We start from the raw sequence: 16,919 nt of genomic DNA, 5'->3' as shown, positions 1-16,919 counted from the left end.
GTAAAATGAACAGTTTGATCCTACTCAGCATGAACTATTTACTAGTGTTTGTATTAGGATTTTATACAAGCAACGAGGAGGAAAAGTTTATTCACCCACAAAGACTTGAAATCCTTTGATATCCATATCACATCTCTCTCTCTCTCTGTCTGCCTCTCTCTCTCTCTCCCTCTTGCTGTTGCTCTACCTCTTGTCTCCTCTCCCTCTGTTTCCCACAAATGGTGATTCAGAAAGATTATTGGTTGCAACCAAGAACACCTGCATCAGCTCAGCTCTGCAGAAAGACACCTGTTTAGAAGCCAGATCAAGCCTGGGAACTCAGGCAAATGAAGCCACCTAACTGACCCACACATACAGTATGTACACATAACCATTTCTCTTTAATCCTCACCACCTTGTAGCCTCAATTGATTATGCTGAAGCTCTCAAAGCCAAATCTAATCTCAGAAGCACTGACCACTGTTCTCATAGTGGGGTTAGCCACAAACACAGCTGGCAGTCAGCTTAACGTTTTTTTGGGGGGTTGTTGTTGTTGTTTTTTTTGTATTTTATCTCAGCCAAACTACATAACCCCTTAGTAAACACAAATAATGATTAGTGTATGTGATTAAGTGTGCTGCAAAGCAGAGACAATACTTATCTATGTACTATGACCCAACTGTCACTAAAAGGTATACCATGCAAGACAGTAAATAAAAACGAATATGGTCGTCATATTGACATTGACCATTAGGTGGTCTGGTTGATTGACAACTTCAACTCAAAATAATTATTTCACTCATCATTATCTCCTCTGATAGTTGCTTTATTTGCATTGCCAGACAGCAAGTAGCTTCTCTTTTGATACCCAAATTTATTAGATGAGCTTGACATCTGCCATAACTACTACAACTACTCTCAATAGATGTTTGAACTCAACATAATTAAGTTAATTAAATAATCAAACAATAAATTATTAACTTGTATTAATCATGTTAATGACACTCTAATTGCAACCTACATCCATGGTGTCATGTTATGATGGTTTGCCAGCAACACCAACCAGCTAGCTTAGCAACTAGAAACAGAAGTGAACAACTAGCTTCTGCCAACCAGTACCTCGTTTTTTATGCTGAAAGTAGATAAACACATTTCCCAAAATCTTTTGACTATTTCATAAAGTACTTGTTTAGCAAGCATTAGCCAAGTGACTATTAAATTCATGTTTATTGCACTAAGAATCTACTATCGGTGGTTCCATGCATTGTTTTGTGACATTTGTGGTTGACACGCCTCAGAATATCAATATTTCAACAAGTCATAACATGTCATATAAACACTTGGTAAACACTTTGTTAAATTGTCTAAAATTAATCTGAAACACATGGGCTCTGGTCACATGACCACTACACTAACAAGGTTTGGACAATAAATATTTATTCATTCACTGACTTTTTGAAATATCCTGATATTACTGTATACTTTGTTGCCATGTAGCCAGACAACACACCCTCCTACTGACACAATATTTTCCACAAGCTTTTCCCATACAGACTGGGAGGGCAGCAAAAGGCGTCAAGTGCCTCAGCTGAGCCACATCACATGATGTAGCAGTAAAAGTAGCTATAATCACCCACTTTGGTCATCAGCCTCCAGCTGTCCTCACAGAGGGGAGACTTTGCGTTAGCAATGACATCACCTCTTGAGGTGGTGTCCAGTCTCTGCTCAAGACAGGCATCTGTGCTTACTCAGGTAGAGTGCCAACACACCTCTGTTATTGCCAGACTGGCTGTCAGTAAGATGGTACATACACACAAAAGGAGAGAATACAGCAAATGCATAGTTGTTTGTAGCATGAATACGCATAGGGTATGCAGAGGGAGATTTCATATCTTATTTACATACAAACAGAACTGATACTGTACTGAAACTACGCTTGGCACCCAAACTGACCACTGTGTGTCTGACCACATAGAGTACAGACTGCTGCTCTCTCAGGCAGACTTAATACCTACCGCAAAGCCAGACCAAATTCCAAAAACTGCCAAATGACCAATTCATTCACTTGTATATTTTCCAGTTCACTGGATCCCTCTCCTCCAGCACGAGCTGCTCTGCAGGGACAAGGAATGAGTCACCATGGCAATGTTTGCAGCTCAGATGGAGAGCAAATTAAAGGAGTAGAAAATGATGCAGCTGCTGTTTGCATGTGAGATCATGTCCTGTTGACTTCTCAGTTTTCTTTAACCAAGTCATGTCTATACCAACATAATTGAAACAACCCAAACAGAAACATTTTAGTTATCTCACAAAAATAAAGACCATATAATGTCACTATCAAATAAAAAACAGTTGATGAAACACATGACACACTGAACTGTAGACTGTAAAACTAATAGAAATATTTAATATAATGAGAATGTTGTTTTTATGATTGCATATTTTTTATGTGAGAAAGATGCATGAAAGAAGAAAATCTGGTGTTCATGCAAGGGCTATAGCAAACTTAATAAAAAACTATAATATTTCATATAAAGTTTTAAAACTTGTGATCCAGACTCCACCCCCCCCCCTACTGCTACCCTACCCTTTTTTCTCTTTCTTTATCTTTCCCATCACCTCTTGCTTGTCTGCATCAAAATAATTATCAGGACATCTGTTCATTCAGACTGAGAAAGGAGGTCCTAAGCTTTCACCGTCCTCCAATTTCACAATGAGAACACACATCAAAATGAGAACAAGGGAACAGGGAAAAAAGTCCTTGTCAATTTAGTTGATATCTCTGAATATTATGTGCAACACAAGTTACTGAAACAAAAAACATCCAAATACCTCCATACTGCTCGTCTGTAATGTCCCTCTTGTATTGAAGCCCAGAAATTGTTCCGAAAAAAAATTAAATAAGTCTATATTTTAAGCTTGTTTGTATAGCGGAAGCTCCCAGTGTCTCAGTTCACTGCTCTTCCTGTGTCAGTGCACTGACCGGCGGAACAATTTCTCATGTCGGGGCTTCAATACAAGAGGGACATTACAGACGAGCACTATGGAGGTATTTTGATGTTTTTTGGTGTGTCTTTTTGGACGAAGAAAAGTGAGCACCATTCACAACCATTATATGGACAAATACTGCTGCACGGACCCCCCATAACTCCGAGAAGGCACGGAGGACTCTGAAAATTCTCCCAGCCCTTAGTCGACATGAGGGTGAGTAGATATGAAATTTGAATTTTGGGTGAACTATCCCTTTAAGAAACAACATCAAAAAGGTTATTACAACCCAAAGTCTAACACCATGTGTCCTTTTTTATTTATAATCTCCTCTCCCTCAGCACTCACGTTCTCACTACAGCTGTTCTGTTGTCGGTAAACACACACCGCTGCACGTCAAATTATCCAACGTTTTATCGGGCCGTTTTTTTTATTGCTGTGTGTGTGTGGCATGTGTATGTGGTCCTGCGGCCGCTTCTTAAAACAAAACATTGTAAAGTGACGTAAAAGTTGCATCAAATCAGCCTTAGCTTTAGGAACAAATCAGATCTGAATCTGATTCAGTACCACATTTGAAAGTGGCCTGAATCTGATTTGAAAATGTCAGATTCAATGCGACTTGTGCTGTTCACACTGTCAAAAGCAAAATGGATATGGGTCGCATTTGAGTGAAAAAATTGGATTCAGGTCACTTGTAACTTCAGTGTGAACGTAGTCTAACTCTCTTTTGTCAGAATGTCCAAAAACTCTCTAAAGAGTCTCCAGTTGGTCCATTGCAAGTTAGTGAAAGAGAGCACATCTCTCCTATTTTAGCCTCACTCCATTCTATATCCTGTAGGATATAGAATAGACTTCAAAATCCTTCAACTGGCTTATAAGGCTCCTAATGACAAAGCTCCATCCTATCTTATAGACCTCATCGTTCCTTATTGCCCTATTGGAACATTTTGCTTACAGAATGCAGGTTTGTTAGTGGTTCCCAGTGTCTCTAAAAACAGACTGGCAGGTAGAGGCTTTAGCTACCAGGCTCCTCTACTGTGGAACCAGCTCTCTCCATTGGTCAGAGAGGCCGACACTCCCTCCACGTTTAGATCCAGGTTAAAAACTTTCCACCATGATAGAGATTTTAGTTATGTCTTGCTCAGGTAACCCTGAACCATTTGTATAGCTCTGCTGCCATAGGCTTAGACTGCTGGGGGACACATCAGATTACACGGAGCCTACTTCTCTCCTCATGCACATTTTTTAAACTGTCATTGTCTGTTGTACTTTGTAGTTTGGCCTTGGTGTTTTGCACACTCGCTGTGTATTTCATAGATTTCTTCAGAGCTCCATCCCCTCTGCACCAACTGCTCCCTGCATCACCTCCTTACTATACAAATATACTTGCCTTGCCTTGCCTATACTGTATTTGGTATACCACCGTTTTCTCCAAGCACTATACATTCTCAAAATCAGACCTTCTCTCCACTTCAGCACCTTGGACAGCAGTCTCCCCCAACTCCCAGATACTGAACAGCAAAACTTGTTATCATATATCAGCCGAAACAATGCTGGGACGCATAGTGCCACATAATATTTGTGGCATCAGTCTATCTTGTCGTCATTGTGGCCAATTAAAGTAATGGTGCTGCCTACTCGCACAACAAAATCTGCATTACAATATTGTCATTGAATACATATGTCAAATGAAGCATCAAAGGTATAAAGTGTATAAAGTATTGTTTGTCCATCTTACCTGACACATTCTGCATCTGGATGACTGTGGTCACTTGAATGGACTGCTCATCAGTGACCGATGTACCTGGAGTAGTGGTCGTGACGGCCACAGTCGAAGCCATGGGAGCGGATGTAAAAAACTCTCTGTCAATCTCTGTTGCTGCGTTGTCCTCTGTCAGCGTGTTACCACTGTGCTCTGGTAGCCGAGTGGCAGACTCATCAAAAACACTCACTGACGATGTAATATCCTCAGCCGAGGTCCCACTGTCAATTGGGACAGTCGCAGATGTCTCAGTTGCAGTTGTGGTATTTGCCTTGGTGACATCAGCTGGTGTCTCTACATCCTGCGTTGTCTCTGATAATCCTGTTTCGTGGCTCACCTCTTGGCCAGGTCGGGTGTTGAAGGTGGTATCAGTGGAAACTGTTGTGGGAACTGTTGTTCCATCAGTAATACTTGTGCTGTCTGCTGAGGGGGGTGTGGAGTCCTCCTGAGGCGGTCGAGTAGGTGGAAGTACCTCTAGAGGAAAAGGAGTCTCTGTTTCATCCACAATAAAACCATAGTCTGGGAATAGTGTTGTTGAATGAAGCTGATCAGGTGAGGGTGTTGCTTCTGTGGAGCTGAGCACTTCCTCACTAGTGAGTTCGCTTGATTTTGTTGGCGTGTCGGTGAAGTCAGAGGTCATCGCTGTGGTGATGTCAGGATCCACAATAGTTTCCTCAGTCTTACCTTTAGCAAACATGGCCTCTGTGTTGACAGAGGCATCAGGTATGGGGACATCAGGTTGGATTGTGCTGATCTCAATAACTGAGTGATCGTCTGGCTCCTCAATAGGCTCAGACACTGATTCTGTGGTATCACTACTTTCTGTTGTGTACTGGTCAGGTGCGATTGCTGTGCCATCAGTTTCCTCATCTTCCTCTTTGATTGTTGGTGCAACTGTGGTGATGAGCACTTCTTCTTGGCCTGCTGGAGTTGGGCGAGGTGGAGCCATACTGGTAGAGAACATAGATGTGGTATCTGAAGTAACAGGAGAGTCTGGAGATTCAGCTGCCTCTGATGCAGTTTCAGATGTTGGTGCAGACGTACTACTCTCCAGTAAAGGGGTGGAGGTAGTGAAGCCACTGGTGGTGGTTTCTACCACAGACACATCAACAAAGGATGTCTGGTTGATCCCCTCTCTCCTTCCTATAAAACACACATAAAACACATAGCATAAACATCATTTAGAATCAAATGTTATACATTTTTGTTCTTGTAGGTACGTGAGACAGTGTGTCAGATCAGCCTTGTGAGTCAAATAGCAGTCACAGGGCAATATGCCAGAGCTATAACAGCAGTCTGACACAAAGCACCTAAAGTTAAAGGTTTCTGAGAAGTCTTAATGTGATGGACTTCCTCTCTTAAAGGTTCAGTGCGTAATAATTGGCAAGGTTTATTGGCAAAATCTGATTATACTACCCATGAATATATTTGTATAAGTGTATATTCGCTATAAAATAAATAAATATAGTTTGGTTTTCGTAGCCTTATAATTCTTCTTTCATAGATACATAGCAAGGGTCTTGCTTTAGAGAGTGTCACCATCTTGCACAGCCATGTTTGTACGGCAGCCCGAACCAAGTTTTGTGTTCATAAATAAACAAACGAAGAAGAAGGAAGGAAGGAAAAGGCAGGAGGAAAGAAGAAGGAGTAGGAAACAGCAGTCATATTGTAAAAAGGTTTAGATCTTCACCTCATCACTCCATGCTCCTGAAATACTCGCAGTCGTTCCACTGGTAAACATGTTTTTTTGTCCTCAGAGGCCAATTTTACCCCTGTGAACTAGCTGTCCTTCAACAGTTCATGTGAGTGTTAACTTGTATTTTTTGTGTGATCATTTAAGTCCCATCCTCTCTCAGCGCATGTTCTCAAATAGTCTGTATTGAACCTGTCTACATATTCTTCAAAGTTCAGGTAATTGTAAAGTTTTATTAAGAAAATCCCTTTGCCTGTTGAATGTGCCCCTTCCTCCACGCACACACACACATACCCATAAAAAGCAGTGTGACAGCTTTAGAAAGCTTTCCTCAGTGGTGCAGACAGATTGTGGAAAGCCAGCTGTTGGCCATTACGTTCTTCAAGGAACTATCTCTGATGTAAGGTGTGACATACGTTTTTCCCTAGGAGTGCATTATCTCACCAATGCATTTGAGCTGTATAGTAACATGCTGTTTGGGCCTTTGTTTTTCTCCAGGCCAATTCAGAGACCAATCAGAGACCAATTGTATCCCTTTTCCTTTTGCACCTACCTCCTTTCCCCTGTCTTACTGTGTAGTCTAACTGACATAGGTTTACATAATACATTCTTTTTTGAGATATTATTAGGAGTTAGAAAGCAGGAAATGATGGACTGAGTCCCACCAAACAAGGGTACTTGAAAAGCACTTAGAGGGGGGCGTAAATACAACATGACTGAGAGAGGTGACATGGAATACACAGAGCAGGAGGTGAGAGTGGCCTGTTTGCATGCCCTCTGAACCCCATGAGGACTTATCACTGCGAGAGTTAACATGGCTCGGGGGCAGTAAATGGCCAGGCAGAGGACGGCTTATCTATCCAGCCTCTCATTTGTAAAGATGGAAAGGCCAGGTCAGGGGTCACCAAGGATGACTGAATTTAGAAGTCCAGCAGTAGCTTTGTCCATTATCCAAATGTCTGCTCTGATAAGTACAAGTGAGAATGACGGAGGTCGAACTCTGACAGCGGAAATGAGAGGAGAAAGGTGAAAAGGGAGTTAGATAGTGAGACTTAAAAGTCTGACGAGTGTGGTCTTAGTTACTTTTGCTGCTTCTCGAAATGGCAACTGTCATCTGTCATTTGGCTTTGCCCTGGGGATACTGATTAGTTAAGAACACTTCACATTTGCAGGCATCAGCCTAATTCTGCTAACTTCCAATGAACCATGAAATGTCACCATTTATATATGATCCTTCGTTATAATATACTGACTTCCCATGGTCGGTAATCAGCAGAGTTTGTCATTCACATGCATAACTAAGTGTGTCTTAAATGCAAGTCCAAAGAAAGTTTGACTTACATCCCTCGGTCCACACCTTAGCTACTCGGCTCTCTTATTATGGATTATCATGATTGGAATTACAGTCAATTTGGTTAATTTGGTAATGGTTTAATTTTCTATTGTTAGTTAATTCCTGTTTTAGTTTGTTTCACATCAGGGGTGAGGTTGTATAAGACTTAAGATTTAGAGGCCTTAATTGACCCAGCTGGAAATAATAAAGAAAAAACACAAAGACAGGAGCCGAGTCTTCACAAGCTCTTAAGATAACTACTGGTCATTATTCTCCCCATTACAAGAACTGGCCAGCCTATTGCTTTAAGAGTAAACAGAGCTTACCAGTATGATTTTACCCTCCTTTTGGTTAATTTTATTGCAGCAGAAATGGGTGGGAAACTAAAATGTGAGAGAGTGAGGTCAACTGGACACTGAAATCTGCGAGACCAGTCTGGCACACAGCACGCAATGCTCATGAGAACATGATTCCTCTGCTTTGCTCTGGTTGTTGTTGTCATTGAAATTATACATACAGCATGAAACAGAGAGACAAAGTGAATAGAACAATGGGCAAAGGATGAGACGGCCTGTAAACATTTTAAATTGTGGGTCTGGTTTAGATGTGGGAAAGTGCACAGTGGTGCAAAGACACAGAAAATCAAAGGGTGGGGAAGCAGGAGTGAATACATACAGGAGATGAGATCATAGCTCCTTACAGTCCAGGCCTGGTTTGACAGGGATGCTTTGTGCTTTCAATCACTGTCTGTCTTTTATAAACCAAAATATAAGCATACTCCCTGTGACCCACCATATGCAGGCAACACTTTGTTCCATGACATACTGTAAATGTACTCTATAGTAACAACAATAATTTACCTCTAAAACAGTAAGCTCCAAGCTTCTTATTTGGTTCAGGGAAGCCAGTCTGGTTTCTGTAGCGATACATGGTCCTGACACCAAGCAGACCTCCCCCGCACTGCATTTTGGGTACTGCAACAGGATGTCGTACACTGCCATCAGAGAGCCAGCCATAGTCACACCTATCCAGCCCCTGTCTCCAGGCTGCGTGCAGGTGGCCAGGGGTTGCCAAAACAGCATTCATCTTCTCGCACGCTTCACGGGCCTCTTCAAAAGTCATCTTTTGGGCCACAGGAGCATAGAAAACTTCACCTGAATAAAAGAGCAAAATGTAATACAGATTGAGTCATAACAAATGTGATCACATCGAACCAAATCTGATTACTCTAAGAACCAGTCATTTAGGGCAGAGGGTTTAATTCACTGTTGAACCCATGCAACAAACCTTAGGACAAATCAGTGCTGTATCACTACCTGATGGGCAGCCATCTCACATTTCATTTTAAATGATTTAAAATGAAAATCCCACTAAAAAGCCTGTCATCTGGAGTAATCACAACCACAGATTTTCAGACCATTTTGACCTTTCAGAAGAAAAATAACTAAAAAAAAAAAAAAAAAAAAACAGCTGACCAAAGTCACAGCTGTGCAGGGCATGGACCCAAAACATCTCCCACCGATCATATTTAGGACAACAGTAGTTCATTCATTATATTAATCTGAGGTGGGATAGCAATGCAGACAATGTGCCTGTCCTGTCAATGAATGTGTCTGTGCTTCAGGACATTAGGTTTCCCCTCGGGGGTGAGTGAACTAGACTACACCCTCAATCTTTCCGTCCTTTATGTTGTTTGTACAAGGATCTTACCTTCAGAATGGTCACTGCACTAGTACAACTTTAAATATTTGTCTTTGCCAACAGGAATAAACGAAAGACTACAGCAAGACAAGTTCTCAATTGAAACCAAACAACATTATAAGAGAAGATGACTGACTGACTGACTGACTGACTATATGTTTTCAGTTAATCTTGGCCGAAGCTTTTCAAATGTTGGATGTTGGTTTCATACCTCTGATTTACAATGAAATTATGAGATGTTTTCAACCCAGAAATATATTCCCTCTTAAAAAACAAACAAAAGATATGGTTCTGTGGTTTTACTGGACATTTTCTCCCCATTAAAGATCATATTGTAGATTACCAGTAAATTATCAGAAGCCACAGGTTTTACCTGAGAAAAACCTATACTCCATATCTATATCTCAAAAGAGAGGAGGAAAAAATGATTTGATATACATCAACATAAATCAAACTAATCATATGATTAATGTCCATGGCACTGTGACATGCCAGAAGCCTGAGACATATACAGATAGAGCCAAATGTCCCAAGGAGACATCTGTTGTCCTACTTTCTATTACAAATAAATACAAACACTAATGATCCAAGAGACACTCAGTAAATCAAAGCAATAGGGTTAAGTATTTTGGAGTATGTGTCTGACACAGTTTAATAACATCATGTGCAAAAAGCACAGGGGTCAAAGGTGAATATATAATTCCATGGAGAGACTAGAGAGCTAGCTGGAAGATGTATGTGTTTGTCCCTGGAGGATGTGGGATGGGGTGATGTTCCCTGGCTGACTCTACCAACTACATCTGCTGATAACACTAACAATTCAAATTTTACAATACTGACGGCAATGGTGGCTGCATATTTACACATTATTGGATGGTATTGTGTTCGGTAACAAGACTGCACTGTCAACATCCAAGAGAAGAGAAGCAACTACAGGGAGGGCGGGTTCTGGTACTTAAGTTGAGTAAAGGGGGATCTTAAAATTGGAACAGAGAGAAAAAGAGTTTTGGCTGAGAAGTGAAACTTCCCATAAGTAATACCAAAGATACTTAAAACCCCCATTATAACATTTTTGTTACTGACCACAGTCATGGTAAATCAAGAGTCAAGTCATATTATTAGGAGCTTCTCTCTAAACGTAACTATCTTTAGGCAACCTGTGGAACTGTTTTGTGCAACAAAATATAAAACAGATAACATGTTGTCAACAATGATATTTTCAAACAAAATACTGTGGTCTATTTCCACAGCAATTTTATAAGCTGTAAAAGTCATTTGCTTTGGCACTTTGATAATTTCAAGCTTCGGTAACTCCAGCATGAGGGTGTGTCAGTGCCTTCAAACACCTCATTGAACTCAAAAGGCTTCATTTTGAAACTCACTTACCATCAAGTTTATCTGCGTAACAGTATACATCATAGGTCTCCGTGGGTTTCCTGGTTCCATATGACCTAATGCCAGGTTTAGCCTGAAGGTTTCCAAAGCAGCCATTCCGTGGCCTTGTAATAGGGTACCTATGCAGAAAAAGAGAGAAAAAGCCTTTTAAACTCTCAAGTTTGTAGTAAAGTCACATCAAAGCTGACACATCAAAGCTCAAGAAGATAAACATGCATATTACTGTACATAAAAAGCAATGTTGGTTAAAAGATATAACTTTTTACAGAGGATCAATACGCAGCTAACCTCACTGTCTGATCAGCAATCCAGCCAGCATCACATTGATCAAAGCCATCCTCATAGGCTGCCTTCAGTTGGTCGAATGTAGCGATGGTGGCGCCGATATTTTGACAAGTTCTGATGGCCTTCTGATAGTCCAGGGTATACCTGTCTGTGCTCGCTCGGTAGTGGAAGACAACACCTGCCAACAAATAGAAGAAGTTAGGAAAAAGACCAACCAGAAATGAAACATGATGAGTATTTGTGTACAAACATGAATGCGGCGATCTGGAATCGATCAACATAATTTCAGAGGCATAAATTATGGCAAATGTCTTATAGAGCACACACCATGAGTGCAATAATTGTGTCTCTGCTTGTTTGGAAAGGGGGAACTTTGCAATAAACCAAGAGGATGAGCAAAATGATCATAATAAATTTCACCACAAATGAACAAGATAACTGCTGATGATGCCATGGCCCTGAAATCCTCATATTTGTGGACAGTAAACAGACACAGAAGACATGATTGATAGTCCTAATTAACATTGCAGATAGTTTGAGAGGAGGTTGCGAAGACAGTCAACCCATGCCCCCCCCCAACACACACACACACACACACTCCGCCCATGTTTTCTACATGCCCCAAACACGAGTTATAATTTACTAGAAATATTCTCAAGTGAGGAAATGTAGAATGCACCAAGGAGACTACAACGACATTTGACCTGGAAGGACTGCAATAGTGTTGCATTATCCTATACATAATTTAAACCTTGTGGAAAGTTAATGAGGGATCCTGTGGAATTCTGTCTGTGAAGGCAAAGTAAAAAAAAAGAAAAAAAAAAAGACTTGGTAACACCCACTGAATGCCCAGCCAAAGAGAAGAATCTCCACTGACAAGGTGGCACCCTAAATGACGAGGAAAGATGAGGTTATGTAGCTTTTGCTTTGCCCATACTAACATCTGGAACGGCATCCATATGGACTCTGATAGGTCATTTGGATACACAGATGAACACTGGAATTAAAACATTGCAGCTCTTGGTATGGACAGGGACCCAAAGTCTCATCTGATTTGCCTCTAAAATAAGACCAACTGAAAACTGTGGTTTGTTCTGCGTAACTACTGGGTAGCTGCTGCTATCAGAGTAAGCAGAAGGGCGCCCATAGCTCTCTCATATGTTTACATTTCTATCATCACTCGTATTGAATTTCACTATTATTAAACCCTTGCAGGACCCCCCCCCCCCTTTGATGTTCAGAGAGTTGGGAAGTTATTTTAGAGTCTTTTTGTCTGATTCCAGTTTGATGCAGGAAGGATATAATAAATGCCTTACCGTCGACATTGAGGTTAACTGTATCCTGGGTGTCTTCAATGCCGTACATGACCTCACAGCGATAAGTGCCTGCATCACTGGCAAGCAGCTTGACCATCGTCAGTGAGGCATCGCCAACATCCTCGGGGTGACTGGGCACTGACACACGGTTCCTGTAGCTAGAGCCTATCTTGATGACCCCACTTTGTGCCACCAGCACTGTGGATTCAATATTTCCCTCGATTTTGGTCCATTTGATCCGCAAGTAATCTTTGACAAAAATGGCTGTTCCATTGGGACTGATGACTGGTGCTGACGTCGGGATGGTTGAAAAGAAGCAGGGAAGTGTTACCTTCCCTGAGAGCGAACCAGTGACTGGTCTGAATATCGATAATGTGTTGGATGCTGAAAGGCAAACCACAGAAGGGTTAAATGCAGCTTCAGTTTATATTCCCTTATTAATCACTGTGTTTTCATTCTGTTCTTCATCTTTTTTATGTATATTTTGTATACAAATGCATATATTTACTCTGACCCAAGCAGTTGCAAGTAGACACTATAAACAGCCAGACACATTTACATTGACAGGGTGTAACAACTACACCCAGCCTAATGAAGAAAACATGCATCACAGCCTGAAAATGGGTCTTGGAAAGTCAAACCTCATCCTTAAAATGATGGGTGTGTGAACACATTTGAACTCTGACTGTAGTACGTGTGCAGCATGTTTGTTGAAAAGAAAAACGTTCAAGATAATTGGTTAAACAGGGGAATCATGGTTGCATCACTCCCTCTTGCCACTGCTGAGATCTGAGCATACAGTATCTCCTCTCGAACAAGCTCTCCTTCACCTGCAGGATGAATAACTGATGGTGGCAGGTAGAGCCACACAAAACAAAGTCAGTGTGCCACAAACTGGACAATATTATGTATCTCACCTCTCATGACCTGATACTATACATCTATATTTCAGTACAGAGTAAGGATACCTTATTTAACCCAATATCCAGCCTGGTATTACACTGCTTCCAGATCAGACAAGGTTAACTGTTTCTATGCTCAACCCCCCCAAGGCTCTATTCACATTTAAAGCTGACTATATCTGAGTTCACTACATCTCTATTTGAAGTATGTGGGATGTCAGACAGGACATCAGACACAAATGAATGGTAACAGACTGAATCACTCTTAGCCCTGTGGAGAGGAAAAAGGATTTAGCTTCATTTCTTTTTTCTTTTCTAAGGGGGGTAGGTGGTTTTTCACAGGTAACAATGTGGGGAATTCTCTGGAAACAGTGGTGGGACAGCCCCAGAGGCATGAGTGTGTGCTTTAATTGGGGGGCTTATTAGGATGTGGGGTGAAACCAGCTGTTTTTTCCAGACTGGGAGAGGATTCTAATTGAAAGGTATCCATCCATACCGAGACAGAGTCAGGGTCAACTTCACCTGTGGTTAAAATCAGTACAGGGCTTAGTCTTCAACGTTAACATCAGATAGAAACCTTACTAGTGGCAATGACTTCACATTTGACGAAACACACAGAGCTGGACAGAGAGAGCGAGGGGTTGTGAGAGAGGCAGGAAGATAAAGAAAAGAACAGGGGGGGGTGGAGAGAAAGAGGGTGGGAAAAAGAAGCAACTGAGAAAAAGAGAGGGGTAGAGGGAGGCACATTTATTCAGTGAAGACTTACCTGTTGCAGTTGCAGCTTCACAGAGACAACATAACCACAGGATATGCTTTACATTTAGTATCATCTGTTGGGGAAATCACATAGGTGAATTAGGAGACAGCTAACACAAGACTTTATTTCATGGTGTTTCTGATTTTTCTTTGCTATGGGAGACATAACCTATAGAAGTGACTGAATTTGAATAGACATGCCTGCTTAAGATCTTTTCTGTCAGGCATGGATTCTTCAGTGCAAACATTTACGTGGGCCCAGATTTTTTTTTTTTTCATCTAAATATGGCAAGCTAATGTTTTCAGGTAATTTTGTGGGTGGCAGGGCTGAGAGGTAAAACGTCCTGTGGGGTCGAGCTGCTAAGATTTTGGAGACAGACGCATCGAGCCCCTCCTGCCCTCACTTGCACCCCACTGTATAAACACAAGTGGTGGGTCACAGTGGGAGCTTAAAAGTGCTATTCTCTATATAAGAAAATAAATAAAAACGAGACACTCACTGTGAAATGGCAATTTGCAGTGATGAAGGAGCATCATCTACAGTATTTTAGGGTGGGTATCGTCTGTGACTGTGACTTAATGCCAGGACGGTGACACAAGTCTAACCCGAGTAAAGGGACCCACCCTTACGGAAACTAAATTAAATAAGACTATGGGGAGACAAAAAAAGAGCACGAGAACCATCAAGGTCTAATACTCCTAACATCTCCGACTGCGTATTTGTTTCGGATTTACGGTAAAGTGCGCGAGTGAGTGCGTAAACTACATTACAGCAGAGGGTTTTCTAGGAAACAGAAAAAAGTCATTCAAAGAAAGATCGGTAATGAGGCATCACACAGGCGTATAAGTGGTAACAGATTTTTGGAGCTAGTGACACTTTATACACAGCTCGGAGATGCTGTCTGCTAAACACAATCCCTGCTAGTGGGATTTAAAATACCTTTACTGTCATCCAGGGAGCAATTTATTGAAACTTTGACAATTGGTTTGGTGCCGCTTCCATGACTTTTTTTTTTCCTCCCTCGAAACACCTGTTGCTTGCTCTCAACAAAATTCATGACAGGGGAACATACTATTGATTATTCTAATTTCCACTTGTTAGACGAGAAAAATGTGGAGTCCTCGGTCCGCGGTGCTGATTTTGGAATTTCACATGCGCGCACTGAGAAGCGGGACAGCGCGTTGTTGTAGGTTGTTTAAGGACAACCCGGCATCACTGGATGCGTTCAGGTTAACAAACAGATTGTGTGGTTGGCTCAATATCATAATAAATAGTTACATACTGAGAAATAACTAGACTGCTTATTGTGAGTCAAATCCATGTTTAAGTGCAATTATTAAGTGCAATTTAAATTTGAATTAATGGGTAAATAACAGAATATACTTACGTTTAAATGTCTTTTATTCCATAAAATGTACATATATCTTTATAAGCCCTTAAATCCAGTTAGTCCCGATGCGTAACATGCATGCGTAAAAGTGTCCAAATACGTCCACTCCAAACCGGCGCAGCAGCACTGTCTCTTCTCCTTGATGCTCCAGAGTCGCAGGGTCCCAGTCCGGGATGATCCTGATTCTGTTCAGAGCGACAGAAACAGTGAAGTGCTGGCAAGCAACAAGTTCAAATTTGCCTAACGCACACTGTTATTTCGTCAGTGCTGGAGAGGTGGGGCAGAGTGCCCATCTGAAAAGTGAATGAGACACCTTGAAGAGGAGGGAAAAAACTTAATTTGGCCCTGTGCCTGTGAGGTACATCCTCATCCAATCAGACTCTTCCGACACAAAGCCTCCTTTTTTTGGCACTTACATATCATTTTAGAGCGATTTATTACCACTTTTCAACTTCAGACTTAATGTTTTCTTGATTAGTATAAACGAATATACGAACGAATAAATAAGATTAAAAAAAAAAAAAACTATTTAAAATAATAGAAACAATATTAACAAAAAAACGTTTAGTATAAGGGTGCCATGTATAGTGATTGTTGTAAGCATGTGGATACAGTATACCGTAATCCACTTCTCCTGATCATGAAGTCTCACTGGTGCTATGTGTAGAGCGCACCGTCCACCAAGGGTGCGCGATGGAAACAGGGTGGTGCAGACATGTCTGTGAGGGGATCTGAGTCACGATCAACTGTTTATTGAAACAACACATTTCTGTCAATATTGCGACTTGCAAGTTTTTCCTATTCATCCAATGAATCACTTGAGACACTTCATGTGGTTGTGCACAAAATTATCTCATCAGGTCAGGGTAGGCTAAATGAGTGTGTTAAACAGATTTTAACTGCAGTGACTTCTGTGTTTATATTTAGAGAGTATACAGGAGAAACTCATCCACAGAAATTGATAAATTCAAGTGGAAATGCGTTATCTTTGATAAACGTGACTGAATTGGCCAGGAGTCAGTGAACAGTGGTTAACTGTGCTTGGCTTTTCCACAGGGGGGAGAGGCTGGACCACAGTTTATCAGCTGTTGCCTAATAATCACCATGATTGGCTACTGCTAGATAGGGTTGGTAATCTGCTGTCTGACAGTGATTGTAACTCCAGGCAGTATGGGATAGCACACAATTGTATTTTCCAGTTAGTTTTAACAAAAGAGCATTGCCTTTGAATGTTTAATATGTCAGTGAGATCATAAAAAACAACAATTCAATTTTGTGTATCTGTTAAAGCCATAATGGTTTGTAGTATGTACATGCTCATTTTTGGTATACAAGTCATTGTGTTTTTTGTTTGTTTTTGTTTATTGTTCCATTTTTGTTAGTTTGTTTTTACTAATTGTATTGCGCATATTTGTTCA

General features: G+C 41.0%; 1 protein-coding gene across 1 annotated transcript in view; it reads right to left on the bottom strand.

Moving 5' to 3' along the window:
* The window catches only part of LOC146981632 (uncharacterized), a 34,654-nt gene extending 18,752 nt beyond the window's left edge, over window positions 1-15,902 (bottom strand). Inside the window, exons 1-7 of the mRNA XM_085788258.1 lie at window positions 15,499-15,902; window positions 14,121-14,184; window positions 12,453-12,836; window positions 11,140-11,314; window positions 10,843-10,970; window positions 8,616-8,909; window positions 4,706-5,872 (exon numbers count right to left, since the gene is read on the bottom strand). Of these exons, the coding sequence (XP_085644384.1) occupies window positions 4,706-5,872; window positions 8,616-8,909; window positions 10,843-10,970; window positions 11,140-11,314; window positions 12,453-12,836; window positions 14,121-14,184; window positions 15,499-15,531 (2,245 nt within the window). The 5' untranslated portion in view covers window positions 15,532-15,902. The remainder of the gene's footprint in view (window positions 1-4,705; window positions 5,873-8,615; window positions 8,910-10,842; window positions 10,971-11,139; window positions 11,315-12,452; window positions 12,837-14,120; window positions 14,185-15,498) is intronic.
* Window positions 15,903-16,919: the final 1,017 nt, after the last annotated feature.

Source organism: Trachurus japonicus, chromosome 9, assembly GCF_045865225.1.
Source record: "Trachurus japonicus isolate A0001 chromosome 9, Traja_1.0".
Lineage (NCBI taxonomy): Eukaryota > Metazoa > Chordata > Actinopteri > Carangiformes > Carangidae > Trachurus > Trachurus japonicus.
Note: the sequence above shows the minus strand (reverse complement) of the source record. Positions and strands in the feature narration are given on the sequence as shown.